The 27,805-nt window shown below is 39.3% G+C and overlaps 1 protein-coding gene across 1 annotated transcript; it reads right to left on the bottom strand.

Annotated features, from left to right (window-relative positions):
- Positions 1–41: 41 nt before the first annotated feature.
- Positions 42–26,939, bottom strand: LOC149298772 (protein TASOR 2-like). Its single transcript, XM_089487086.1, has 16 exons — positions 26,854–26,939; positions 23,970–24,070; positions 23,289–23,392; positions 20,137–20,209; positions 18,876–19,568; positions 18,381–18,572; positions 15,322–16,249; positions 14,833–15,220; positions 13,466–14,362; positions 12,635–13,009; positions 11,897–12,019; positions 8,915–11,188; positions 8,055–8,180; positions 7,147–7,300; positions 5,052–5,163; positions 42–69 (listed from the first exon to the last, which is right to left on the bottom strand). The coding sequence occupies exons 1-16, from the start codon at positions 26,937–26,939 to the stop codon at positions 42–44; spliced, it is 6,654 nt and encodes a 2,217-aa protein (XP_089343212.1).
- Positions 26,940–27,805: the final 866 nt, after the last annotated feature.

Raw genomic sequence — 27,805 nt, 5'->3', positions numbered from 1 at the left:
CTAGAAATAATTGTTGCCCTTAACATACAGAACCTTCCCTTTTAAGCATATTTTTCAGCTTCTATGTGACTAAAGTTATAGAAAAGATTATAGAAACAGAAGGCGTTAACATGCTTGCTTTGACATTCTCGAGCCATTGTTTTGTTAGACGGGTGCCTCTTTAACAGACAAATATTCTATATTTTTGGGGATGTGTGCTAAGAGAAGGCTTATCCGTGTAGTAAGGAAACCTTATGTTAAATGCCCCCTATATATAATCTGTATAATGTTGGGGGGGAAAGTTTGAGGTTAGTGTGGCAAAAGTTAGAACCAAATTAAGCACCCTTAAACCCCCAGGGGATAGATTCCCCTCTTTTTCCCATGACACACGTAGAGCTGCAGCAACTCTTGATATGAACCCCAAACGAGTTGCCCCCCTCACCCCACCTGTGTGCCGAGACGAGCAGATGAAAGGGATTGAAAGCACTTAGAGAGAGGAATGCTCAGGAGTGTGAAAGACCAGTCGAGGTACAGCAAAATGCACAAAGGTGAGCAACAAGCCCGAACAAAATGTCTTCAAGGGTCTTGAAGGGGGTATAAATACTCAAGGACCCTGCCCCTAAATATAAGCTGAAAACCGCCTTTACATTTGTGTAGATAGAAAGTTGAGATGCATTCACCCTCACTTCGCTATTCATTATAATGGACCAACACTGGTTGTTTAGCCGACCCTGTATAATGGTGAGGAGACCGACATCTCACTGGTTTGATTATGCATTATAAAGGGCCAGCATCACATCGAACCTCATGATCTATATTACCCCTTTCCTCTGTAGTTTTGTCTCTTGAATTGAGTAATTTTTCACAAATTGACTGGATTAACTTAATTGAGATCAACTTGGGGAGGCTACATGCCCAGGCACCACTCATCTTTATAGTTTTTTCCGCATCCCTATCCTTATGGGCATGAAACACTGGTTGACTGGCCCAAATCAGCGTACCTCTGACTTGACGAAAGCAATTGACAAATAAGCACGCGGAATTCCTGCTACATTTTACAAGCTTCTACATCAGGTGTACATTTCCCCATCCAGCAATTCCCTTACATTTTGGTGCCCCAATGCACCTACAAAAGCGCCGATTGGGTACACTGCCTGTGCCAAGGTGCCACCATCCAGACCTTCTGGCGATCTGGGTGGCGATACGCAATGAAAGATCTAAAACTCAAATTCCCTTTTACATGTTTATAATTTTGAGAATCACACGGGATATTCTTAAACAGGCCCCACTTAGACAAATCCTTATAGCCGCGCTCTAAAGATGATCTTGCATCATTGGACAGAAACCCTCAGGCCCCCCTAGGTCTCTCTTTACAGCAAAGTCGCTCTTTTCTTTTTCATATTTTGTGGCTCTCTGTTAAGTCTCACCCAGAGAGTAAAAGAAATTATTTTAAAAACCTGGCAACTACATCACTCCTTGCCACAAGGCTTTAGGTTAAACTGGTGTTTCAGAACTCTCCTTGCAACTTCTACAGGACTCTTCTGGGCTATGCGCCCCCCAATTTTACTTGTACGTTGGTGGACTTTGTTGACAGAGGTACAGTGGACTGACCTATATCAGAGATGCATTTCTTGATTTGCGGACTTGGACAAACGACTGGCTCTTGGCATCTTTGTTTTTTCCTTTGTCTCTACATGATACAATGATCGCAAAGTGATATCAAGGGATGATGGAAATAACATGAACATTTGCATGAAATGCTGTCACCACGCCTTAGACTGAAAGATGGAAGTTAGCCCAGAGATTAAAGAAAAAAGTAACTTTAAGTGATAAAAAGGCTCAGCAGAGACATTTATTACATAACGAAGATAAGCCTTAGTGTTTTATTTATAAAATTGTTTTACTAAATAAGGAAATGACACTAATAATTGTCCCACAACTTTCATTATATAATTTCCTGTACAGAAAAAAAAAAGGGAAAAAACACTGGTATCTGAAATAGAATTCCTTATATTCCATTTACAAAATATAACAACGCTGCCTTCTAATATACAATAGCTTTCATATCCTGCTTTAAAGCTGTTTAGAATAGATTAACGTTGTATAAAAAAAACAGCAAGCATAGATTTACATTTTAAACAAAAATAAACCCTTTGCAAAAAAAAAACTATAACCCAATAATCTAACAGTAAATAATTTAGCTACTAAAAAATAACATTTTCCTCTTTAAGAGAATGGGTTGTTGTACGAATTTCAAGTTCTGTCACTGCTGCGTGAGTTCAGATTGTGTGTGTCTGTTACCCATCGTTTCTGCGTGTCTTTTGCTATGGACTTGGTAGCTGCACATAAATTGCCGACAACTCTTTGAACCATTGAGAATAATAGAATTAAGCAAAAAATGGATAAACAAAAAAACACACACACACAAAACTGTTCAACCCAGCATTGTGTATCTTCATCATTGAGAAATCAAAGAGAATCTTTAATGCTTCACCATCTGGAAAAGAACAAGAAGTAATTGTTGATAACGCGGTCATATACAGCAAAACAATGTATACGTCAGTAGCTTTTATGGAAGCCTTTTGGAAAAGTATTTAAAATACAAAAAAATCAGATTTCATTTTCTGTACTTTGTACAGCAGAATAATAGACCTTTTACGATTATTATTATTATTTTAAGAGCATACAATTTTAGTAAGGTGGGTTGAGGTGAGATGAATTTTTTTTTTCTCAATTCTCCGTTTATTGATACACCGATTATCAACGATACGTGTGAAAAATACATATAATACGGAATGGAGGACTAAAGTACAAGATAGTTGCATGGCCACAAGCATCTGCAGGTAAGAAGTCAAATACATGTACCATCGCAGGGCATAACATAATGAGGTGCAATACCGTGTAGATCAATACATTCCATACATCACATGGATCATGAGACGAAAAATTGTACAACGTAGAGAATCAGTTCCATATGCGATAATCATCAAAACCAAGATAATAAAACAAAACAAGCCAAACCGGGGGAGAATATGTAGAGAGCATAAAAACCATAAAAGAAACGGTAAATACCATGCCGTCGAATATAAGGCCACGTGTGTGTGTGTGTGTGTGTGTGTGTGTGTGTGTGTGTGTGTGTGTAACGTGTAAAAGAATAAACACATTCAGTAATAGACCTATACATAAATGAGGTATAGGGGAGGAGTATGCCACCTAAGTTGTTAGCGGACAACTAGAAGCGCCAAAAATGGTTCGAAAGCCTGGGGATGATACAAAGTCATGCCACTAAAACCATCTCAGATTGTGTTGATGTCCTTTAACCCTGGAGGACCACAGCAATTCCTCCATTTGAGCCAAGCCTTCAAGAGTGGAGGATTGGGGGACTGCCAAAACTGCAGTATAACTGCTTTTGCCGCATTGAGTAAGTGAATTGTTATAGAGCGTTTGTAGGCGGCGTGTGGAAGGGGATTAAGATGTAGAAGCACGGTTTCAGGTGTGTACTGCATGTAAGGAGCACAAACTAACTCTATGACCTTCCAGACTGTACGCCAAAAAGTTTGGATCATGGGGCAAGACCACCAAAGGTGGTAAAGGGTTCCCTCACCAACCCCACACCGCCAAATTAATCATTTTAACTCACTGACATTATGACAGACCAATCCTGGGGAATTTCACCAGTAAGGGATTTTTACAGGCCATGTTGGATCCAGAGAGGTAACTTAATAGGTTTGATCTTATCTGATATATTTCAATGCAGCCCCCCCCATATAATACACTTTATAGCCAATACCTACATATCAGATCTAGACGGTTCCCCGGGTTAATAACTCACACTTTGTCTGTTGCAACCCAACAATATAGCTAAAACATTAAAATAATTGGAGCTGCAGAACGAAGGCATGTGTTACAGTATGTATACGCACATCTCATAATGAAACACACATAGTATAATTGCAGCACATGAAAAAGGCCATAAAATTGTAAAAAGCCACATTATACATGGACGGACTGCTCCAGTGTAGCAGAGTCTGAATATTCCTTTATACCTTGTCTAGGCAATGCCAAAAAAAAGTACCGTATTGGCTCGAATATAGGCCGCACTTTTTTCCCCCATTTTAAGTCTTTAAAGTGGGGGTGCAGCCTATATTCGGGGTCTAGCGCCCGACGCCCGGGACATGCAGTCCCGGGCGCCGGGCAGGCAGCGGGGTTAGGATACAGATCCCCCGCAGCGGTGCAGGGGACCTGCATCCTACTCCCCGATACGCTCAGACAGCCTCCCCTGCCAGCACTTTCCACGGGGGGGGGGGGGGGGGGGGGATGTGCCGGCACGGGAGGTTGTCTAAGCGCATCGTGCGGACCGTCCGCACGATGCGTTTTACCTCTGCACCTGCACCCGAAGTTGTATATGTGTATTGCGTAGATGTCCCCCGCCGGCCCCGCAAGACACCCGGGAGTCTGCTCTGGTAAATCGGGGGGGGAGGGGCAGAGGAGGACAGTGGCAGCATATCTCGGGGGGGCAGAAGGACAGTGGCAGCATATCTCGGGGGGAGGGGGAAGGGGACGGAGGACAGTGGCAGTATATCTTGGGGACGGAGGACAGTGGCAGCATATCTTGGGGACGGAGGACAGTGGCAGCATATCTTGGGGACGGAGGACAGTGGCAGCATATCTCGGGGAGGGAGGACAGTGGCAGCATATCTCGGGGAGGGAGGACAGTGACAGCATATCTCGGGGGGGGGGGACAGAGTGGTAGCATGTTTTTTTGGTGCTTTTTTAAAGAAAAAAACTCTCTCTTTAAAAAAGCACCAAACTTTTAGGGTGCGGCCTATATACGGGGGCGGCCTATATCTGAGCCAATACGGTAAGTACGAGTGGGTAGAGTAGTGTTTGGCAAAATTATATTCAAGTCTTTGCTTGGGTTGCATGTGACACTGAATAAAATGCCTATGAACTGTAACTAGTACCTGGTTATCAGACAATGTGTGGCATGTCTAGCCATTCCATACAATCCCTTTTACGAATAATATGTAGCGTATATGCAGCAGACGCTGATGGGGCTTTAAGTTACTCACCAGAAAGCATGAAGCTGTGCATCCAGTTTCTGGATTCTTCGGAGGAAGGTGTCAACCTCAAACACCAAGATTCCATTGTGCTCCAACTCCTCTACGATCGGGCAATGCTTGTCTACACAAAGAAACCAAAATCCATTACTTTCCAAGAACAGAGAAACAGATATATTGTCAATAATGTTTTTTTCTATCCCATTCCTAATAGAACAAGGTTTCTTCAGTGAAAGTTGGCACGTTGCCGACAGTACTGTTGTCTGCCATGGGGAGAGATGCACTCAGGTACAGACTGGTAACCAAGTGCCTTTTCAGTCATTCCTTAAACATGCAGAAATCTGAAAATAATTATTTTGTAAATATGTTGGATACAAAGGAGGGAACTTATAGGAACTTATAAAAAATGCTGTTCTAGAGTAAAAAAGAAGTCTGGGTGAATGTTGGTGATATATGCGTGTATTCTATAAGGGGAACTAATAATTGTTTTATGGTTTGGTGAAAGTGGTCAAGAGATCAGGAAAGTTAAGTTTAAGATAACATCACCTGTCAAATACACTGCAAGCCTTGAATGGATACGCTGACCCTGGAGATTAAGCATACAGCTAAGATTCTCCGTATGGCCATTTAACCGCGAGTCACACTGGTGATAAGGCAGAATTTCAACATTGTTCATTGTTTTGTGCAATTTCAGCACCCGCATCTTCATCTGAGAAACAGATTCCTCTCTGTTGAAACAAAACTTCACCTGGTCAGTACCTGAGCAGTTTCTTATAGCAAAAAGCTGGACAAACTACAGTTTTCCTTTCTCAATAAGTCTATATGCAACACAATGTAAAAAAACCAAAACAATATTACAAACAACTAATAGAATAACCTGGATATTGCGAGACAGGAGCTATTATTACGCTTTGGAGTGAAAGTTATACTATAAGAAGATGATACAGGACTATGCATAGGGCACGTGGTCATGCATTTAGACTGGAAGGAAGGAGATTTAGTCTAAGGCAGAGGAAAGGGTTTTTTTACAGTAAGGACAATAAGGATGTGGAATTCTCTGCCTGCAGAGGTAGTTTTATCAGAGTCTGTACAGACGTTTAAACAGCAACTGGATGGATACTTGCAAAAACATAATATTCAGGCATATAATTTTTAAGTTATGGGGAAATAGCTTCTTGATGCAAGGAGAGATCTGACTGCCATTCTGGGGTCAAGAAGGATTTTTTCCCCCCTAGTTTGTGCAAAATTGGAAAGAGCCACAAAGTGGATTGTTTTGCCTTCTTTTGGATCAACAGCAATTAACAGATATGGGAAAGGCTGAACTTGATAGACGCATGTCTTTTTTCAGCCAATATAAGTATGCAATACCTTCGCTAAACAGACAGACTGGAAACACACCCAAACCATCTTCTAATCCTTACTACATCTTGCAGCCATGTTAAGGCCAACCAGTCTGTGCCATTCAGGGGGCTTAACAGAAGAAGCACGTTATTCCTTTAATGAGACTTTGGATGCTCCGACATGTCAGGAAGTATAATCTCTCTACCGATGCCGTCTTACACATACTCCATTTTTTTTTTTTCAATCCATTTAAATACCAGTGGGGTGTTCTCTGGTTCAAGTTAGAACAGAAAAAGGTGCATGAAGACACGGGGATAGATTGTTACCTTTTATCTTCTTTCAGTTTTCTCTTCTCTCTAAAATGAATGAGCCACTTCCAAGGAGACGTTTGGTTCAACTTCTCCAGCACTGCAGCAACTTCTTTTAGTGTCCCTAAATATGTAAATAAATACAGAGGCCTCTGTTAATTGTGTAACATTTCATTATTGTTACTTTTTTTGTTTTCACCTTTATACCAGCTTTTCATGATGTCATGGTGCAAAATTAAATCTTAAACTCAGCACACAGGAAAATGTGTTCACCACAGGGTGACCATCAGCAGGGCTCACTCTTAATCAGACGAGAAACCTATTTCTGCTCCCCTATGCCTTATTGTGTAATACTGAGTATTCAGTAAGTATGAAGAGGAAGATAATAAACTTCATTGTTTAAAGAATATTATTGGTGTTATCTGCGGAGAAAGCACGAAAATTAAAAAAAGACTAACCTAAGGACATTGTTTCCAAAACAGATTGATCAGAAACCACAAATCCACCATCTTGCAACAATTTCTCATACAGAGAATCTGTCATGTCTTCTGGGCTGTCGACACCAGCGAACGATACGTTTGGGAGAAGCTTTAGCTGTAGCAAGCAAGGAATCTGCAGAGATGCACAGAAACACCATTACTGCACACAAATTTAGACAGAGATCACTCTAACGGCCATGAGTTTTCTATTGTAATGTGTATTCATCACATTAAACCAACCACCAGTCTTCTAGAAACTCAGTTATAGAACGAAAAATCTATAGAAATGCTGGTTATCCAGAGGCTAAGCTAAGGACTTTATATTCACACGTTACATCAGAACAGTTTGACATCCTACCCCACACATTAACATCATTTATTAATAGGAGTAGGGCATTGGGCAGGCCCTGAATGGTGAAGACAGTGTGGGAACACAGACTCCTAGACCTCTATAATGCACTGGTATACCACCCCTGTTTTCTAAATACCGTATCGTGTGTCCATGCCAGCATAAGTCCACACAACGGACTTATGCTGGCATGGACACAAGGATATATGTACAAACGTATTGTCTATGTCTCCAGAGTTATTGGGCTCTAGTAAGGTTTTAGAGAGGCACTCATCAAGTACAAACCACCACTGCTAAATGTGATTATGGTACAAAGTATGAAAAATGTTACTGCCATAGCAACCAAATGGAATGGTCCAACAAAATACTGTTTGTTGGGATAGTAGAAGGCCATTCTTAAAGCTGCATGGGAATAACTTGATCCCCATGGTTTCCTGCGGGGATCTGGCATCATTGTTAACAAACTGTTACAGTTTAGATTTCCAAGTATAAAATCCTGTGAATTTCAGATAGCGATATTAAAATTCACTTTGCATACCTTGTGAATATGAGAAGATATATCTTCATTCCTTATAACAATCAGTAGATTATCCGAGTCGGCATGCTTACTGTTACAGAAGTGCTGCAAATTCACCGTGGTGTAGCCTTTCTCCTCCAACAAACTCTGTGGAAATATCCGCACCAAATACTTAAAGCTTTATCTTAAGATGAAACGTGACACCTTTTGACTCTGGAATACCTGGCCAATTTTAATACTTTTCCTACTTTATCTAGGGAAACCTAGGTTAAACTATTCAAAAATGCATAATTTAAAGCAAACCATTCATCACATTACATCACGTGAAATAATGGTTCAGACCAAATAATAAAAGTTTCTGAAAACAGACTTACAGTTTTATCTTAGCATGTAAGGATTGTGGCCAAATTATTACATTCCCTGTTACAAAAGAAGATGCTGACCTAATTTTAGGTTGCCAAAATTCCATCCCTGGGCAATAGGAATTTTCCAGTAAAAATAAAATAAAAATATCAGAAAAACAGATAAACATTCTTCTTAAGAGTTGCAAAGCACTGAAGTTCCTACCTACCTATAGAGGAGATTTCCACAGGTACTCTGTAAACATTTCAGAAAAACAGATTGCCTTTTGGTACACATTGAACTCTTGTTCCAGGAGTTTCTGTGACAGTCCATGAAGAATTTTCTGCCCACCATTATGGCATGATTGTCAAAAAAAACCTTAAAATTATTTATTTCCCTCCACTACAATCAGTGAAATTGCTTGGGTAGGTGGACCTTGGTTTGTCAGGTTATATTTCCATATCATACACATACAATTATGCACACAAAAATAATTGTTGAACCTAAGCAAAATAAAAGTTAGTTAATATTTTAGTTACCTTTGTCGTAGAGAAGAAGGGGTCATCATTGGTTTCATGGATGTAAAACCCAAGATTCCTTCTGTTACATTCTTTTGCAACACTCTGTAACTTATAATGGAGACTGCTACAGACATCTGCAATTATGTTCCTAACAGCTGGAGGTTTTTGGTAAACCGGAACAAGTGTCTTTCTTGAATGTAGGAACGCATCTGCCAGCTCTCTGTTCTCTGTACACCCCATCGCAGAGTTACCCAAACTAACCCTGCTCATCTTTAACCGATGAGACTGAACACATTCCTTAAGTATCCCTGAAATGTCACTGTTAGATTTTGCAAATCCGTTATCATACTTTAACCGTCTGAAGTGGAAAGGTGACCATGTCCGGCATGTTCTGACTTGGGTACCTGAAGTTCTACTGTAGTATGCAGGTCTGTCCACTAGTTCTTCTTCATCCCTTGTGTGTGGATAATAGGTGCTTGGATGCCCTCTGTCATGTCTTCTTTGGTCTCTTCTCCTGCTTGAACAATGTATTGTAATGAGGAGGGGACTGGCTTTCTTGACAGGCCTGGAATAACCAGGAGTCCTCCTTGACCCAAAGATTGTATGACAAGGAGTTTCATTGTAAACATTTTCAACGTGGGCATTTCGTAAAACCCCTTTCAACCTATGAATAAAACGCAAGTGCTCCATATCAAGAGTGTTTTGTGTGAGGTCATCTGAAATAATCCCTCGATTGAAAAATAAACTGTCCAGGGTAGACTTGCCAGAAACGCATGTGTCCCTGTGTGCTGTATGTAAGGCTGTATTGGTGTCTTTTGCATTGTGAGTAATAGTGAAATTTCTATAACTCCTAGAGCAGCGATAATCTGAGCGTCTGTGGTACCTTCTTGAGTACTCATCTGTGTCCCACACAGATTGAGAATCACGCTGGTTTCCTAAACACTTTGGCTTTTTTGCATAGGTAGGTTCATATATATATATATTTTCAGTTGGTGAACTTGGACACAAAGTATCAAGTTCCCTAGGAGGTGTCATCCTAATTGTCCCCCCTGGGTCATTTCTATCCTCTTGATGATCCTCATAATGTTTGATAAACGTTATGTCCTTATGTGAAGTTTCCGACCAGTGTTCATATTGTTCCTTGCTTATACTTGCAGCGCTAGCTATGAAGCAAATATCCGAATGTTCCTGGATAATATTTTGTGCCATACTCTCGCAACATAGTCCTTGGGTTGGAGATGTGCCTTTATTTTGATCAGGCACCTCAGATGCGTCTGCGGGAGACTGTGATTCCTCAGGTGTACTGCTGTCTAGGATAATCACCTCACACGTGTTGCCGTCGATTGCATTGTCTCTATCGGGACTTGTACAGCCAGCAGACACGTCAGTGATGTCAGAATAACATTTATCACTATGAACTTCAGTCAGTTCTTCATTACTATCTTTCAGGTTGAATACTTCCGTGTGCTTATCTTCAACTATTTTTTCAGCCAACTCAATCGCTGCATTTTCATCGTGTTTAGCATATACTGGATGTGCATCATCCAGCATCACAGCGTTTAATATGATATTTTCACTTGGTGCTGTTGCCGTTGATCCACAGCTGCTACTCATTTCTGCACAACTGGTATCTAGTGGCCCATGACGGTCATGGGAATCAGAAATATTCTCCTTCAGATTGGAATCTACCGTACTGCTGACATCTTTCACTAAGCCATTGTCGAAGCAGGGTTCTTCGGTTAATGTATTAACGTCAGACTTTTCACTTCCAACACAAATTCCATTGTCTGATTTACCACTCTCAATAACGTCAACCTTTACCTGACAGAATGCATCCACCTGACCACTATTTGGTAGAACATCAGGTAGCTTTGATTCTTCGTTTAAACAGTACACCTGGACTTCACATTCATTATCTGTGAACACTTCTTCGTTTGACACATTTCCATAATTTCTTTGATAACAGACAGTTCTAAGCTTTGAGGTGTTGTCCGAGATCAAAGCAGCATCTCCTTGTGATTCTAGTCCATCATGACACATTACTTTCTCAGCTAGCTCAGCCTCCCTCTCCATAGCCTTCACACAGTGAACATCATTACTAACGTTTTCGACAGGAGATGCTTTAGATTCAAGCTTATTTAACGGGTCACTTTCACCATTGTCCATTATTTCCATGGAATTTACATTTTCCTTCTCCACGCTTGAAGTGTTTAACCCAGATATCTCAGGGCACAGAAGCTCCAAAGAGGTCTCAACTGATATTTCAGGCTCTTCTCTTGTTACTCTATCCATCTGTAATGTAAGCACACAGAAGCATTGAAAAGATGTAACTAAGAACAAATGTTTTATGCATCAAGTCTGGTTTTTATAATTTCTATGCTCTGATGAAGACACACTGTGTTAGGATTGAAACATCAACTATGATGATGAAATATTTGCATGTAAACAGAATATTGTAAGGGTATTCATTCTGTGCATTTATGAATCCCCATTCTTTTACTGGACTACTCTTTTCCAACTAAGAAGTGCGCTAGTTCCACAGAGATACCCTTTTTGGTATGGGTTAGGATCCAGGTGCCTCGCAGCATAGCTGCGATGCGCTCAGACAACCTCGCTTGCTGCCAACACGTCCGCTGGGGCTTCTATGGTGGAGCACCAGAAGGTTATGTCACGCCGGTGCTCCGTTATAGAAGCCCTGGCGGAAGTGCCGGCAGCAGCGGCATACCAGGGGGCATAAAGCATAACAGGGGGGCAGGGGCAGAGCCTTAAAATGGTTTTGTTTTTCCATATTTCTGTTAGATAGATACCAATGTTAAAATACATGTATTCCCGTTCATTTGGTAAAGTACTGTTTCAGCATAAAATATTTTTTTTTTTTTTAAATAGCACCAAACTTTAAGGGTGTGGCCTATAATCGAGCCAATACAGTATATATTTAGTTATTTTTTCCATCATGGTTACCCTAGTGGAATAAAAAACTGTTCCATCTCTTGCACATACCGAATAATCATTGACACTATTACTTGGCTTATCCTCATTTGAGGTAGATGCAAGGGGTTCCACATCCTTCTCAGAGATCCCAGATTTCTCACTGTTCTGAACTTCTTTTATCCACGCACTTTCCTATTAAGCATTTAGAAGAAATATTATTACATATCAGCACTGCTATGAGCAAAAAGTATGTATTAAGTTATCTTCCCTTTAATTATACTTAAGAATCAGCAATGTCTTGCTACATTCTGGTGTATGAATCATAAACTGTTTTACTTCAAGGAAATACCGTTCAGCTTTGCAAATTGATATTAGGAAAGATCCGATTTAACAGCTGGTTTCCTTATTGAATCAGGGTTAATTTACTTATCTAAATTTTCTTAGAAAAGGCAAAAAGCAGATGATTTGGGGGTAAGGCACATGGAATGTCACCCAGTTCTAAATTAATTTATGTATAAAAATAAATAAATAAAAAAAGACATGTATAAACCTTGAGAAAAGTGTTTTGGGATAACTCATCTTGAGCAAATCCCAAAGTAAATTGTCAAAATGCTACTTTTAGCAAACATGCAAAAATATTCATTTATCCATTAATGGATTTGTAGATTGACTTTTGTGAGATGGACTTGCAGTACTTTTGTCTTTCTATTTACAGTTCTACAGATGCATCAAACTACCTAACGGACATATCCCACCAGAGGATTCGACATGTAACTAAACAAAAAAATATAGAAAATGCTTTTTCACCTCCTGTTTCTCTTCTGCAAAACTTTTCGTTTGGACTGCGATAATGGATTGTCCCATAAAGTCATTGTGATTTTCCTGGGGCCCAATGGAGTCCTCTGCACAATTATCACATGCTTTCCCGTTCGGGTTAAAGTCTATTCCATCTTGTCCAGAAGCCTTAGCTTTTTTCTGTGCAACAGACAAGGCAGGCTCCTCGCTTTCACACAGAGAAGCCCCTTTGTGAATGTTAGGTGCGTCCATTTTTATAGTCTCAGATGATTCTGAATTTGCAGCAACGTTGTCACTAAGATTTAAGTCACCATTTTCCCCACTACCTTCTTCAGTATCCTCTTTAGTAACGATTGTCATATGGGACTCTCCTTGTTTAGTTGATATCTGTAAAGAGAAGTTGTATATACTATAGATATATATATACATATATATATACACACACTCGCAATTTTTAGTATTTGTTAGCTTGCACTCATACATACATTCAGCTAGTATGCAACAATTAGCTTCCATAGGATTTGGTCACAGTTGCCTGCCAAACTCTATGGTATGTTTCAACTTTTGAATGACCGTTTCCAACTATAGCCCCCAATAGGATACATTAGGCGTGCAATATGGGTGCAGACGTATGCAAGAAGTAAGTTGTGTAACTTATTTAAACATGTACAGTACATCTATGTTTTGCACTCTGTGGTCAAGCTCTGAAAATGTCTTTGTATGTTTGGTGTATAGGTCAAGATTTTTTTATTTATTTATTTACTTTGACTTTCTGCAAACAACATTTGCTTTCCAAATTTTTGTTACTTAAAATCAGGCTACACCAATAAGGAGTATGCTTACCTTTCCAGTAACCATAGAAACAATATCAAAAGAGTTAATGTCGCTCCCATTTTCAGCTTTGCCATCGCTTTTCGAAAAGTTACTGGCAAAGGGGGATATATCCAATGGTTCACGAACGACATCACTCAAAGAACTGGAACGACTAACAGTATAGTTGGAATCAATCCCATTCTCCAAGTCCATCTTTGAACTGGTTTTACAGACAGACTGGTTAGTTGCCGCTGCATTATTCTTAGTGTTCCATAATGAGACATCTTGAGCGTCATGCTTCCCATCAGTGTTTATGTCTATGTTTACTTTACATAAAGGCTCAACCTCACATTCAGTTGAAGGTGGATATTCATTGTCATTTCCTGATTCGGCCTTGTCCTTTTCATTTTGGGATACTAAAGATTCTGAGTTTTTGACATTCTCTTCTACGTGTACCAGAGTTTTGCTCTTAGATGAATGAGCGGCCGTAACAGCTTTGTCTAGTTCATAATCTTCATCAACCGGTAAAGATAGTCTCGTAGTTTTGAGGTCCCCATCAGCACTCTTACCCACATCCGGTAAAGGTAGATTATTGATATCAGGTACGTTCTTACATTTAGGAGAACCCGAGTAGCAGTTAAGCCTCTCCAATTGTGTTTCATGTCCATCAGACAGAAAAGCAGCTTTTGTCATGCTGATACGTGGCTTGCTCTTATTTGGACCTTTTAAAAGTACAACCTCAGCTTTGTGCAGATTCTGCAGACTAGAGATATTGATGTCTTCCTCGGCGGCCGACTCTTTATTGTCATGAACTGCATTTGTATTTAAAGCTGCTAAATGACCCGTTTGACAAGTGCTCTTCTGCTGCAACTTACGTGAACTGACAAACGTTTTTGGACACTCTTGTGGGCTTTTATCTGAATCCACCTAAGAGAGATTTGGCGTCAATTTTGTAAAGATAAATAAGACCAGTCTACAGAATGCATTAAAGGATTGTTGGGTTATTTTTCTTAATTATTAAATCTGAAATACAGCATGTAAAACATTGTAAAAATAAAAAAAAATCAGTCTACTGAATGCATTAAAAATAGTTGGTTTTATTTTAATTATTAATAAACTCAATTTTTAATTATATTTGAAATACGACACGCATCTCCACTTTATTGGGATAGACAACATACGTAAGGCATCAATTTAGGGGACTCTAATAGGGTTTTTGACAAGATCTTTCCTGTGTCTATAGGTTAGTGTCCTTCGGCACCCACACCTTTCAATATCATAGAACTTTTTTTTTTTACTGTTGGGATTCTGGATCTTCCAATTTTATCCCAATGATCCTTTCCTTTATACAACAGCGCAAAGATATTCAAAACACCAGCAAATGAAAAGTACCTCACCTGTTGTAGTACACCGCCAACATCACTTAACTCTTTCTTTAACGAAATCCTTTGTTTCTTTGCACCAGATTTGCGTGCAGTATGTGCCAGTGACCTTCCTTTCTTGACTTTATTTATTTTACCGAGAGGAAAGTTTACATTGGGATCCAGAGAACCTGCTTTAGGTGTCTGCCCAACTTCAACTGTTCCTAACTCCACATATTTATACAAGTCAAACGTGTCTACGATGGTATTAATAGACACATATTTGGCAGGGTTGCTGTGTTCCACCACTTTCCGTGAACTGCTGTTTAATTGCTTGTTAGACTTGCTGTAAAAAAGCGCTAACCACATATGAAGGATTATTTTCACGTCCTCCACCTTCTCCTTTAAGTAAGTATTCCATGGTCTGTAAATGTACATAAATAATATAATGAAACCATTATTATAAAGAAATCTTCCATGTGGACTGTATACCATATACATACAGAAATGCAGAAATAAACTTACCCATGCAGAGCTCGATTTATAGTCTTCTCCAAGGAATCACTTGTAAATTTGCTGTCCGACTCAAAATTATATTCTGCTTCCCAGTTGAAGGTAATCAGTAACTTATCCCCATTTTGCAACACAGTCCGTGATTCTTTATTAACAACGGAGGACAGATCCCGATTATCGTTGGTTAGACATACAACTTCGCTAGGGAAATGCAAGTTTCTGGGAGGATTGGGCACAATCTCTGCAGAAGGCTCATTCGACTCTACTGGGCTTGGGCTGGCAAATGTTTCTTCTAGAGGAAGCTGGGAGTATGAATGCTCAAGACAAATCTTGCTTGTGACGCTATTACACTTCTGTGCCTTGGCAAGTGGATCATGAACGTTTGATAAGATGTGTTTTTCACCACTTTCCACACTGGGCAGTAAAGTGCCGGTCACCTGGCTGGCATCACAGTTTTCAGGCTGGTCTTGTTTGGTCTCCAACGCCAACTCACGTTCCAAGGGTGGTGTAAGATGAGGAGGACTGCAAGGCACTGGAGTTGTGAAAGTCGTTCCTGGATTACTTTTGTGAACACCAGCTATTTCACTTTCCAGGTTGTCTTTTTTTTCTGCCAACATATGCTCTGATAAAACACCGTTCTCTTGGTCAGTGAGTATACTAGATAAACTGATGGTGTTCAAAGCCAAGTCAGCCAAGAGGTTTAAAGCATGCGACTCATACATGTTAATCCTCTTTTCAAAGATATTTGCTGTTGGAGAATCAGGAGAACGTAATGACGTCCTGGTGTTTTGCTCAGGTGCATCCTTTAAATCGTTAGATGAGTTGCATGGCTCACGTTTCAATTTTCTCGGCTTAGACTTTTTAGAATTCAGCGCTACCTCTGCGGGTTTTCTTGGGCTTTCCGACTTGGTATTAGACACAGACAGTTCATTTTCATTAGCTAAGTAGGGAATTGGAAAAGAAAAGATTTACAGCAAAACCCCCAACACATTTTAAATGAATGTAAATTTTTTCACAGCGCCACTTAATATAATTATACTTAGCTAGTGGAAAAATCTCAAATATTTGGTATTTATTTTGATTTTGGTATACTCGCGTACAATTTTAACATTTGTTTTGCTGTTTCTAGGACTGAAAACTAGACATTTTCAAAATCTGAAGAGTTGGGACTATAGCCTTGGCACTTAAGTGTAAACGTAAAGCTTCTACCTATAACGCAAGTTTCGGATGTAGACGTAAACACGCACGACTTCTGTTGGGTAGCAGTGGATGGTTTTGTTGTTTGGGTTAATCAATAAAAAGAGGAGCAGTCTGAGTGCCACTATGTATGGGAAACGCGGTGGTCACATAGGGTCCACACTAACAACCAAGTTGGTTGACAATGAGAGGAAGAGGTATCTACAGCAGTCTCAGCTAGGCCTAGCAGTTGAACACCAAAGTGTTAGTGGCATCATTTTTGGTTGCTATTTTTTAAACCTGCAACCCAAATTAATTAAGAGATGTAACTTTTTTGTTGTTGTAAGTTACGATAAACTACGGCTCGGTGAATCTGTAGTGTTTGGTGGCTGCTGGTATGTCTTTTTGTTCAAACAGACATAAGTGTATTGATTGCTTTTATGTAAATGCGTGCGTTGGAGTTACATATTTCCTCTAATCAAGTTGAATCATCTGCTGGAACGGAAAGTCCTTGTTTGAGAGCACGGTGTTCTGGAGAACTTGCATTCTATATGGGTTCATCTACATTCATTGGCTTCTATTGGTAGAACAGCGTCAGAGACCACATACGCATGAACTTCGTGAATCAATTTGCACATTATTCCAATTACCGTATTTGCTCGATTATAAGACGACCCCCCAAAATCTGAATATTAATTTAGGAAAAAAGAAAAAGCCTGAATATAAGACGACCATATAGGAAAAAAGTTTTACAAGTAAATGTTAATTCATGTAAACTATGTGAACAATTGTTTGAGAAAAATATTTTTGTTTTATTTCCTTTTTTTACAACCTGCCCCCCCAGGTATGCACATCAGCCCCCTGGCTTGCCACTCTGCCCCAGAAATGCCTTATACCCCCTATATGCCACTGTGCCCCATGATATGCCTTTTAACCCTCTAAATGCCACTGTGCCCCATGATATGCCTTTTGACCCCATATGTGCCACTCTGCCTCCAGAATTGCCTTATACCCCTATATGCCACTCTGGCATTTAGGGGGTTAAAAGGCATATTACGGGGCAGAGTGGCATATAGGGAGGTATAAGGCATTTCAGGAGGCAGAGTGGAGTATAGAGGGTTAAAAGGCATTTCACAGAGCACTCTGCCTCCAGAAATGCCTTATGCCCCCCCGTTTAACACTCCCTTCCCCTCTCTCCTCCAAACTTACCGGTGCTTCTGAGTCCCCGGTGCTTAGTCCGGGCAGCGTGTAGAGCTCTACGTGATTCGCGTACACAACTTGCGGAAGTTGTGTACGCGTAGAGCTCTACACGCTGCCCGGACTAAGCACCGGGGACTCAGAAGCACCGGTAAGTTGCGGGGAAGGCTCCAGGTGCCCTGCATCTGACTCCCTGGTGCTTAGTCCGGGCAGCGAGTAGAGCTCTACCCGATTCCCGTAGACAACGTCCGCTGCACGCTGCCCAGACTAAGCACCGGTAAGTGGGGGGGCATAACACAGGAGGATCCAGGTCCCCTGCATCGCTGCAGGGGATCTGGATCTTAGTCTCATAATCAGACCTATTTGAGGTCTGATTATAAGACGACCCTGATTATAAGACGAGGGGTATTTTTCAGAGCATTTGCTCTGGGGAAAAAACCTCATCTTATAATCGAGCAAATACGGTAATTGGACATTAGAACTGTTATTTAATATTAGGCAGATTTTGGATTGCTAGATTATCTATGAGAAAAATACAGTATAACAAATAACCTGGTATAGAATTAGATGGCTATATAAATGTTTGTTATGCAAGGCACATCATAGTATTATTCCAAGACTATTAGATAAATACTTAAATAGTTTTTGGCTCGTAGGTCCACTGTAACCAAAAATGTTATAAGAATTTGACATGTTACCAAGTTGTGAAGCCTTGCGTTTTTGAGGTCTAGCAGACGCAGTAGGTTGGTCTTGATGTCCTGTTCTTTTTCGTGTTTGTGCTGGCATTATCCTGGAAGGGAGCTCGTTTTTTCTCCTCTTTTCAGAAGCTGTTGTCTCTGTGAGTATGTCCTGTTTTTCCTGCACAAACTCAGCAGTAAGTGTTTCAGCTCCTGAAAGAACATAGGGATGAGTTTTTTAATACCAAAAATTCTTAGGCATACACCGATATCACAAAGGCATTTAGATCTCTGTTTAGGGCTGCAGGCAACACTGATATTAAAAGGTCAAAGATATCAACACAGTCCCAGATAGACACTCAATTATAAGTAGCAGAAAGGCTCACAGATTAGGCAAATATTTGATGCAAAATACAACTATTATATTAAAATTAGACCACATTGGTTACAGAGACCAAAGATGTCCACCATCAGATAAACTGTGGTTAAAAAGACATTAACCTGAAAAAAACATACCTCTTTTTCTTCTCTGTGAGTAGTCTACACTGGCAAGCTTAACCATTGTTTTGCTTGTAGTGCTGGCAGATTTTTCAGCGTCCTCTCTTCCCTCAGAGCGCAACAGAGTTGTGTTCTGTAAACTTTTACTTATGCCTTTTTTAGATTGGATTTCTACGCTTGCTTTCTTTTTGCTTTGGTGCAAGTGTCCTTTTCCCTTTGGTACATCCGCAATTTCAGCTTCAACTTTAATATCGGCTTCTAAAGACAGCTTAGATTCTAAGGCGTCGTTAACACCTGCAGCCCTAGAGACAGTATTATCATTAGAGTTGGACAGTTTTTCTGTAACAAGCGTATATGCTTTTAGCAGTGAAATACAGAAATTAACAGGGGATGAAAAGTAAGACTTCAGTTGGGCAAAGGCCGTTGGTTTGCACTTTTCCTGTGCACAGTCGCTTGTTTCATCACTGGGGAAATTATTTAAAAGAGGTGGAGTGTCCCCAAGATGTCTTTCAATCTCTAGAAGGGTGTCCTTTTTCCTCTGGGGAAGGGCATGCCTTTTAAAATATCGTTCTACCAAGGCATCCGGATAATGTTCATTCTCATGATGTGAATGGCTCGCCTCCCTAATGGCATACTGAAGACCTGGCAACAGTCTTGTTACTTTTAGAGAAAGTTCTTTTTTGGTAAACTTATTTTCACATTCTTCTCTTTCTGTAACAAGAAATAAAGGTATAGAAAATAAACTGATGCAATCTTTGCTTTTGTGTATGTAGATTCTAACAAAGTGTACTTTACTCTTTAGGTGTGAAAACAAAAAAATCCTGTCTTCTATGTCAACAATTCAGCTTCAAGCACCCAATCAGTGGCAACAAAATAGCACCATGGGAGGGGCACTGTAGCATCTCTTGAAGAAGGAAATTAATTATTATCATTTTTAATAGGTTGAAGAATGCATATTAAAGTACCTTCTTTGATGGTGAAGCTGCATGGGACACTGGAGTGTCTATTTAAACATACATCATTTTTAGTACACATACCCAAGCGTAAACTATACAACTGATGCGGAGTAATATTTATCCCCCCCCCCGCCCAACGTAAAACAAAAAATGGTTTACATTTATTTACCTGTCTTGCCTAATGACTGTGTACGAGGAAATAAAAACAGGGCGCAGAGACTGGAGGTATGGCTCTGACTCAGATCTGCAACAGATTTAAAAAGGCGTATGTTTTATGAAAGTCCAATTATTTTTTTATTACTTTATCTCAACAAAACAATTACCTTTGCTGGAATGGAATACAGTGGCTGGCATCAAAATGAGAAACCCTTGGTCATTTATGAACTTGATGACTGCCTACAAGTAGACAAATAAAAAAAAAACAATTTTAATGCTCCCTATGCATTTAACAGTTCATGGATTTTAAAAACAACAAATCAATTTTTGGACCAACCAGGGTGACACTTGGCTTTGCCAGGGCTCGACTGCCAATGATATCTGCAACGTGCCTAGGAAATGTTGAAGGGGCCATGTTCTCAAAGCCTTCCATTAGTATCTCATATTGAATACGCAAGTTTTGCATAAAAGGACTCGCTTAAAAATAAATTTGCATTATGCCTTTAACACAGTGAAGTTTATTGCTCTAAATGGCTCTCCAGTTCATCTCTATGGTAGAACAGATTGCCTGTCTTCTAAAGATAGGCCGATCTCTACGAGGTTAGGGGGAAGAAGTGTATGTATGTGCATACTGTAGCATCGGTCTGTGTGTATATGTATATATAGTGCTAAAGTCGGTATGTCTACTGTATTGTAGTGCCAGACAGTGTGTATGTGTGCAGAGTGTGTGGTTTTATATATGTATGTTGTTGGATAGTGTGTGCAGCATTAGTGTGTATGGTGTATGTTACAGTATGACATTAGCATTAGTGCATATGTCAGATTATAGTATAAGGTATGTAAGCATGCATGTTACCATAATGTGCTACTGTTTGTGAGAATACAACGTTAGCATGTTTGTGTCTGTTACTGTATGGTGCTAGTGTGTGTGTAAGTGTAAGAATAATGGTTAAACATACAGGCTTGCGTCTGCTGTACTGTACAAAACGATGCAGCACTGAAGAAAAGGTGCGTTTCATATCGTATTGCCCCAATAAACATCCTGTAACTACAGTCCAAAGGGTAATATATAAAAATAAATTCATGATTGGGGAAGAAAAACAAAAGCTGGATACTAGCTCCAAACCATATTTGTCAACCCTGTTCTAACTGTGTAAGTAGGCTCCGCTCCAGCATATCAGTCTGGCTCCTAAATTCTGCAACCCTTAATGCATTTAAGTGAGACTCATTGAGTGCTGATCTCGTGGAGAAAAGCGTAGACATAATATCTAGTAATTTTATACACAGGCTGTCCAAAAAGGACTGATAAAACTACATACATTATATACACTGCACAGTAAGAGTGTATAATGCACTACTATAATAATGCATTAATCTGTAAATTAGTTATATATTTATATCATAGAAATAAGATAAAAAGAAAGCAAAGTAAAACTGAACAACATATGCAAAATGATAAAAAATGCAAAGGGTTACAGAGCATATGTATTTTCACTTTCCATTTGAAACTGAAAGTGAAATCTAGATCTGTTACACAAAAGAAAGGGGTTTCAGAGGATTCATTGCTCTGATGTTTGGGGAAAAGAGAACATACAAGAGGGTTACTGTCGAAAAAAAAGATGTTTCCTGATTTTGTAACTCTTCACTTAATTTATACGCCTCTTCCTATGGATGTATCAAGAAACTAGACTCTTGGATCTGTACGGCCACCATTTGATCTGAAGAACCATGGAAGGACGGCTAAATATCTAGATGTAAGTGGTTTGAAGATCAGACACAGAACATGTTTACTGCAAGGAGATCTTGGCAAACTGGTCTATTATTAATAAATAAATAAAAAAATAGGTTAGAGTCTAGATTTCAGCAAGGTACTTGACACTCATAGATGAAGATTTATTGCAGTGTGAGTTTGGATGTTGAAATAGTTTTAATGTGTAAAGCAAGGTTTGAGTAACAGGAGGCAGAAAGTTTTTATTATTTTACATGCAAAATGGGACATAGTTGTGTTGCGTTTATTGTACATATGTGAAGTTGTGGAGTAGATTTTATGCACTGTAATCTGCAATTTTGCGTGGCCACACATAGGTCTGAGATAGTGAATACATAAAGAACATGAATAAGGTTTCTAGTATTGCATGCTTCTTATGTGACCGTTTAACAGTTCTTATCGGAAAGCGCTTAACAGTTTCACTTTCTGTTTCTGAGCTCATCCCAGATACACTAATTGAACTACCGATAGTTTCGTTTTAACTCAGTATGCATTCAACAGATGTAAGTCCATCCAAAAAGAAAGAAAAAAAAGTTAACCCCTCCATGACTAGGGCTTTTCATGCACTTTGTTTTTTTGCCATTATTCCTATTTTTCCATATTTAGCAGACCATACTTTTTTGTTTTGGATGGCCACGCGACTCTTTAATATTACCCTATTTTTAATTTCTAACCAGTTTGGATGGTTTTTTTTGTTTAATTATGTTTCTAGTTGTGAGGCATTATGGCATATTGGTTATAGATTTTATTATTTGTGATTTCTTAATTCTTCTTTTGTGGCATTGCTCCCAACATGGCTAGAGATCACCTTGGTGATCTCTCTTGTATCTTGTGGAAATTTCTTCCCTGCTAGATCTACCCTGGCAGAGCGCAGATGTCGAGTGCTGAAGCATGGTGTGTGTAAAATCACTTCATCACACACTACCACTGGACTCTGGCGCAGCAGAAACGCGTTCTCTGGGGCAATGAATCGTGCTTCACTATACAGAAGTCCAATGGATCTGGATTTGGTGGACACCAGGTGAACGATACCTACCAGAATGGATCCACTGTAAAGTTTGGTGGAGAAGGAATTGTGGTCTGGGCCTTTTTTTAGGGTTTGGACTAGCCCTCCACTAAAGAACATGTTCATGCTACAGCATACAAAAACATTTTAGACAATTGTATGGTACCAACTTTGTGGCACCAGGGAAGGCCCTTTCCTGTTTCAGCATGACTGTGCCCCTGTTTACAAAGCAAAGCCCATAAAGACATGGGTTGACAAGTTTGGTGTGGAAGAACTCAAGTGGTCTGCACAGAGCACTGACCTCAACTCCATGTTTGGGATGAATTAGAACGCATATTGCGAGCCAGGTCATCTAACATCTGTGCTTGACCTCACAAACGCTCATAGGAAAGCAGGAACAAAATGTCCTACATTACCACGTGTGCAGGCTCATTGATAAGGAAATCATTGATAAGGATACTAAAAAAAAAAAAAAGTAGCTACGACCCTTTGCCCGGACAAAAATCATAATTCACTACTGTCAAAACAGGTAATATTACCCTTACCAGGTCTTTATCTTGCATCCATATTTGTAACTTGCCTAACCAACTTCCAGAGACACTAGAGGTCAACACTTGATAAAAGCTGTAGTAGACATTTTCACAACATACTAAAGAGAAAGAAAAATTACCACATGAAATTAAGGCATACTATCAGTTTTTAAACATTTTTTTTAATATAATTTATGTATATATGTATGTATGATCTATAGCTGTAGTTATTAATGCCATTTAGTTATGATCAAACATGATAAGTCTAACATTCCCTAGAAAAAAATATTTTTTCATTAAATAAGGTTTTCAAGAGTGTATTAGGTTTGACTTCAAAAAGCATAATGGAGAGAAAGTTTAACATACAAGAAGTGGCGAGCGTGCTGAGTGTGTCACTGGGCTGCCTTGCATAATAGATGGGTAAATTCACTAGGTTAAAACTGAAACGCATGCTGATAAATACACCCCCCAATCTGTTATGACAAAGTTTGAACTTAATGGACTTAACTGGCAATGCGTTAGCACAGATCTGTATCTGGCCCGATGTGTTAATACAGGTTAATAAAATAGGAGATAATATTACGATTAGCTTGATATACAATTTCAGTTATAATATTGTATATTATATATATATATACACACACACATACATATATATATACATATATATATTAATATTTGTATACACACATTTACCTTCCTGCCCTGTGAAATCTGTGTTCTCAAATATGCCCTGTGGTAATTTTTTTCTCAGGTCATGCAATCTGATTACTTCTTTAATATGAAGCTTCGCTGACCTGCATGTGTAAAAAAAAGAATAGATATAAAGTGTTATCATATGTTACCATCTGTATGGTTCTTAGTGAGCAATTTAAGGGGAGGATTGGTCCTTTGGAGCAAAAGAATGCAGTTAAAGTGAGAAAGCTGTGAGTGAGAAGGTAAGCAAGTGTGTGAGTGAGAAGGTAAGCAAGTGTGTGAGTGAGAAGGTAAGCAAGTGTGTGAGTGAGAAGGTGAGTGTGTATGGTACACTGCATTTAAGTTAAAAATATATACAAGTTTAATTACATTTCAGATTTTAGAATGCACACAAATCTTCTGCCATGCTTATTGCCACAGGCCAGATGTAATGAGCATACAAGATATTGAAAGCACAGACAAAGGAAGTTGGTAAACGTATACCGGTAGTTTAGATATATAGACATGGATTCAAGAAATATGTCAGTGCTCCGCGCATACAAAAAAAAACAAACTAAAATACTTGCGTTACTGAAGTATATTTCATATGCAATAAGGAATCATCGTTTCATATAATATAATATACTGTATTACTGCAAGAGTATACTTTCTATTGCGTGTTTTAAATACACAGAAACAATGTAATGGATATTATGGAGACAACACAACATGCGTGCTGTCAAGAGATCACAGGATTCTTTGATATCTCAGCTTGGGTAAAAAGAGCTCAATCAAAATATCTCAAATTCATAATAATGTTCAAGCAATAATTTTGTCTTTCATTTTGTATTAAATAAGGTTAAGTAAACGGGTATTATTTGAACTCATTACTGGACAGTGGTCTTCTGAAAGGGCCCTATACGATGTTTTATTTAAAAGTTATATTGAATTATATAGCTATACCTTCTTATCCCATTTGATCCCTCACTCACCTGTATTCCAGAAAAGTGCAACTGACCAGTTTTATTTGTGAGTAACTAACAGAAACAGATTTAATTTTGAGATGTAAAACTTTTTTTCATGTTGTTTTCCATTCACTTAGTTAACCCACATATGCAATCAAAATTATTGTTTTCACTTTAAATGCATTAGGCATTTCAAATAGTTTAACTAGATTCAAGAAAAGCTCAATACACACATCCAAGAAGCAGAGGAGAAGAAACACAATTTGCGTGTTAGACTTTTTAAGTTGATAAGAACCATTGGTAAATTAATAAAAATATCTCACCCCAAATACTTACACCAGCGCTGGAATACAGTAACTGGAAGGTGACTGGAGTGCTATATCACACACTAGTTGGTCCTGGATGTATAACTGTCCTTTCCATGCAGTGTACAACACTACTCAGAAACATAAGAATAAATGGATGAATATAGCATGATAAATGTAGAAGCAGGTTAAGTGAGAAACATAGCAACAGTTCATTTTGCCTACCTTTGTCATGCAGCTGCAGCCTGCTAAAGAAAAATATGGAGAGGATTAGGTCAAGGACAATAAAAAAGTAATTGACAGACACCAATCTTAAAAGGGAAGTTCCAGCCCACCCCACCACCCCCACAAAAAAAACTTATATATTCCTGATGACCTTCAAATATACTACTTTGGTGAATTATATCAATTCGATGTTACATGGCAATGAAAATCACTATTTGATTTAGGGTGTCCTAAATAATGTAATTTTTTATGCTATTGTGTTATGACAAAAAATTAAGGTGAGAAAAATGGTATGAAGTCTACATGAAAGTAATCCCACTTCAACAAGAGGAAATGCAAAACCAAAGCAATGCTTACCTGAATATTTGGCATTTAAAAAAAATAGGATTCAACGTAAAGTATATAAACATATTTATAGAAATAAAAGTATAGTATAATCATTTTATATTGGTGTACTGCAGGCAGATGCAATCCCAGGAGTAGACTAACAAAAATCTATGGAATTACTTACGCATTAGACGCTTGGTTTTCTGGCATGTTACATCTAAGGCTGTGGCATGGAGAAGCTACAGTTATACATAAGAAGTTTCTTGTTCGTTGTAGACATTCATTTTGATGTTCCTACCCATAACACAATACTAAAAGAAGAAAAAATTGTTATTATAAGATTAGCATTTTCATTGTAAATGAGGGGTCGACAAGTTTTTTCCTTCACCAATAATGTTTTTATGTTCATTTATTACCCCCTGGTCTGCAGTTAAAATATATTTATTGGGACAATACAACATAAAACACACCTTTCTCCAGTGCTGAAGTTAACCCTTTCACGACAAGGGGTATTTTGTGCCATAAAGACTCAAGCTTGTATGTTTCACCATTATTCTTACAATTATACACGCTAACATCTTATGCTCGCAAACACTAACACTGTACAGTAACACACGCTAACATTTTACACTCATGTACACCTATGCTAACACCATATACTAATACCATACTGTAACATACACAACACCATACCCAAAACCCAAGTGGTTTCTAGTCGTCATGGCGACCAGGCCCCTGGAGTTTGTTGAGCCCTGTTGTAAGTAACAAAAAAATGATGAACCAGTGCACAGTGAGCTGGGGTTATCATATTGCCATAATTTGGACACTATACCTTTTTAATTATGTTTTTTTCTGTACTTTGAGTGGTTCAAATAACATGTTTTTGGGGTTACAGGGTGAACATGTCTGTGTTAAGGTATATAGTTTCTCTGTGCCTTGCAGGGAAAGCGACAGTGAGCCTGTGGGCTGTTTGTTCCCTTAACCCTTTTCACACCTATGTTCCCCTACCATCACATTAGAACTGGCAGGTAGCAGCCCTGCAAGTCAGTGACAGTCACTATGAAGCTAGCTCGCAACTATTACTTCAGGGCTTGAGAAACCCCGGGCGCCAGGTCACCATGGCGATTAGAACCCACTTCCTGGCGCCAAGGGTTTTGCAGGGTTGTCATCGTTGTTAACTCAGCAGCCTATGCTTTGCTGTGGGGCGCGGTGTAGTGCCTGCCATGAGGCTCCCAAAGGGGTGACTTAATGCACGCCATTCGCCTCACCATGCCCCCGCAGGAAAGCATAGGGTGCCGGGTTAACGATGGCAGAAGATAGGCAGCAGCATGGCTGGTCTCCACAAGGTTGGGGGAGTCGTGTATGTGAGTGTGTGTATACTATAGTGTCAGTCAGTATGTATATGTGTATATGTATAGTGCTACAGTCAGTGTATGTATACTGTCGTTTCAGAGTCAGTGAGTATGTGTATATTATAGTGTCAGAGTTGATGTGTATATGTATAGTGCTGGAGTCAGTCTGCGAGTGTTGTATATGTGTATATATGTATAGTGGTAGAGTCAGTGTGTGTGTGCGTGTAAATGTATAGGACCAGAGTTAGTATGTCCGCTGTATTGTAGTGCCAGAGTCAGTGTGTATGTGCAATTTTATATATGTATAGTGTTAGCCAGTGTGTGTATGTGTATAAGAGCGTGGTGCTAGCATGTATGATGTTGTTTATGTTACAGTATGGCATTAGCATGAGTGTGTATGTCAGCATATAGTGTTAGAGTGTGTGCATTAGTGTAGGGTGTCAGAATGTGTGTACATGAGCGTAGAATGTTAGAGTGTGTGTTACTGTAAGGTGTTATTGTGTGTAAAAGTATGTTAGTGTATGGCAACAAACCCCGGGTGCCAGGTTTAGTAATATATGAAAATAAAATATGATTGGGGGGGGGGGTAGTTGGCTCCTAACTGTATTACTTTGGGCCAAACAAAATCCATGTATGCTTGTTTTGTGTTAACAGAAAACATATGAGTTGCCAATCTCACTACA

The sequence above is a fragment of the Sceloporus occidentalis genome, unplaced genomic scaffold (assembly GCF_023333645.1).
Source record: "Sceloporus occidentalis isolate IW3139 unplaced genomic scaffold, rSceOcc1.0.p SCAF_31, whole genome shotgun sequence".
Lineage (NCBI taxonomy): Eukaryota > Metazoa > Chordata > Lepidosauria > Squamata > Phrynosomatidae > Sceloporus > Sceloporus occidentalis.
Note: the sequence above shows the minus strand (reverse complement) of the source record. Positions and strands in the feature narration are given on the sequence as shown.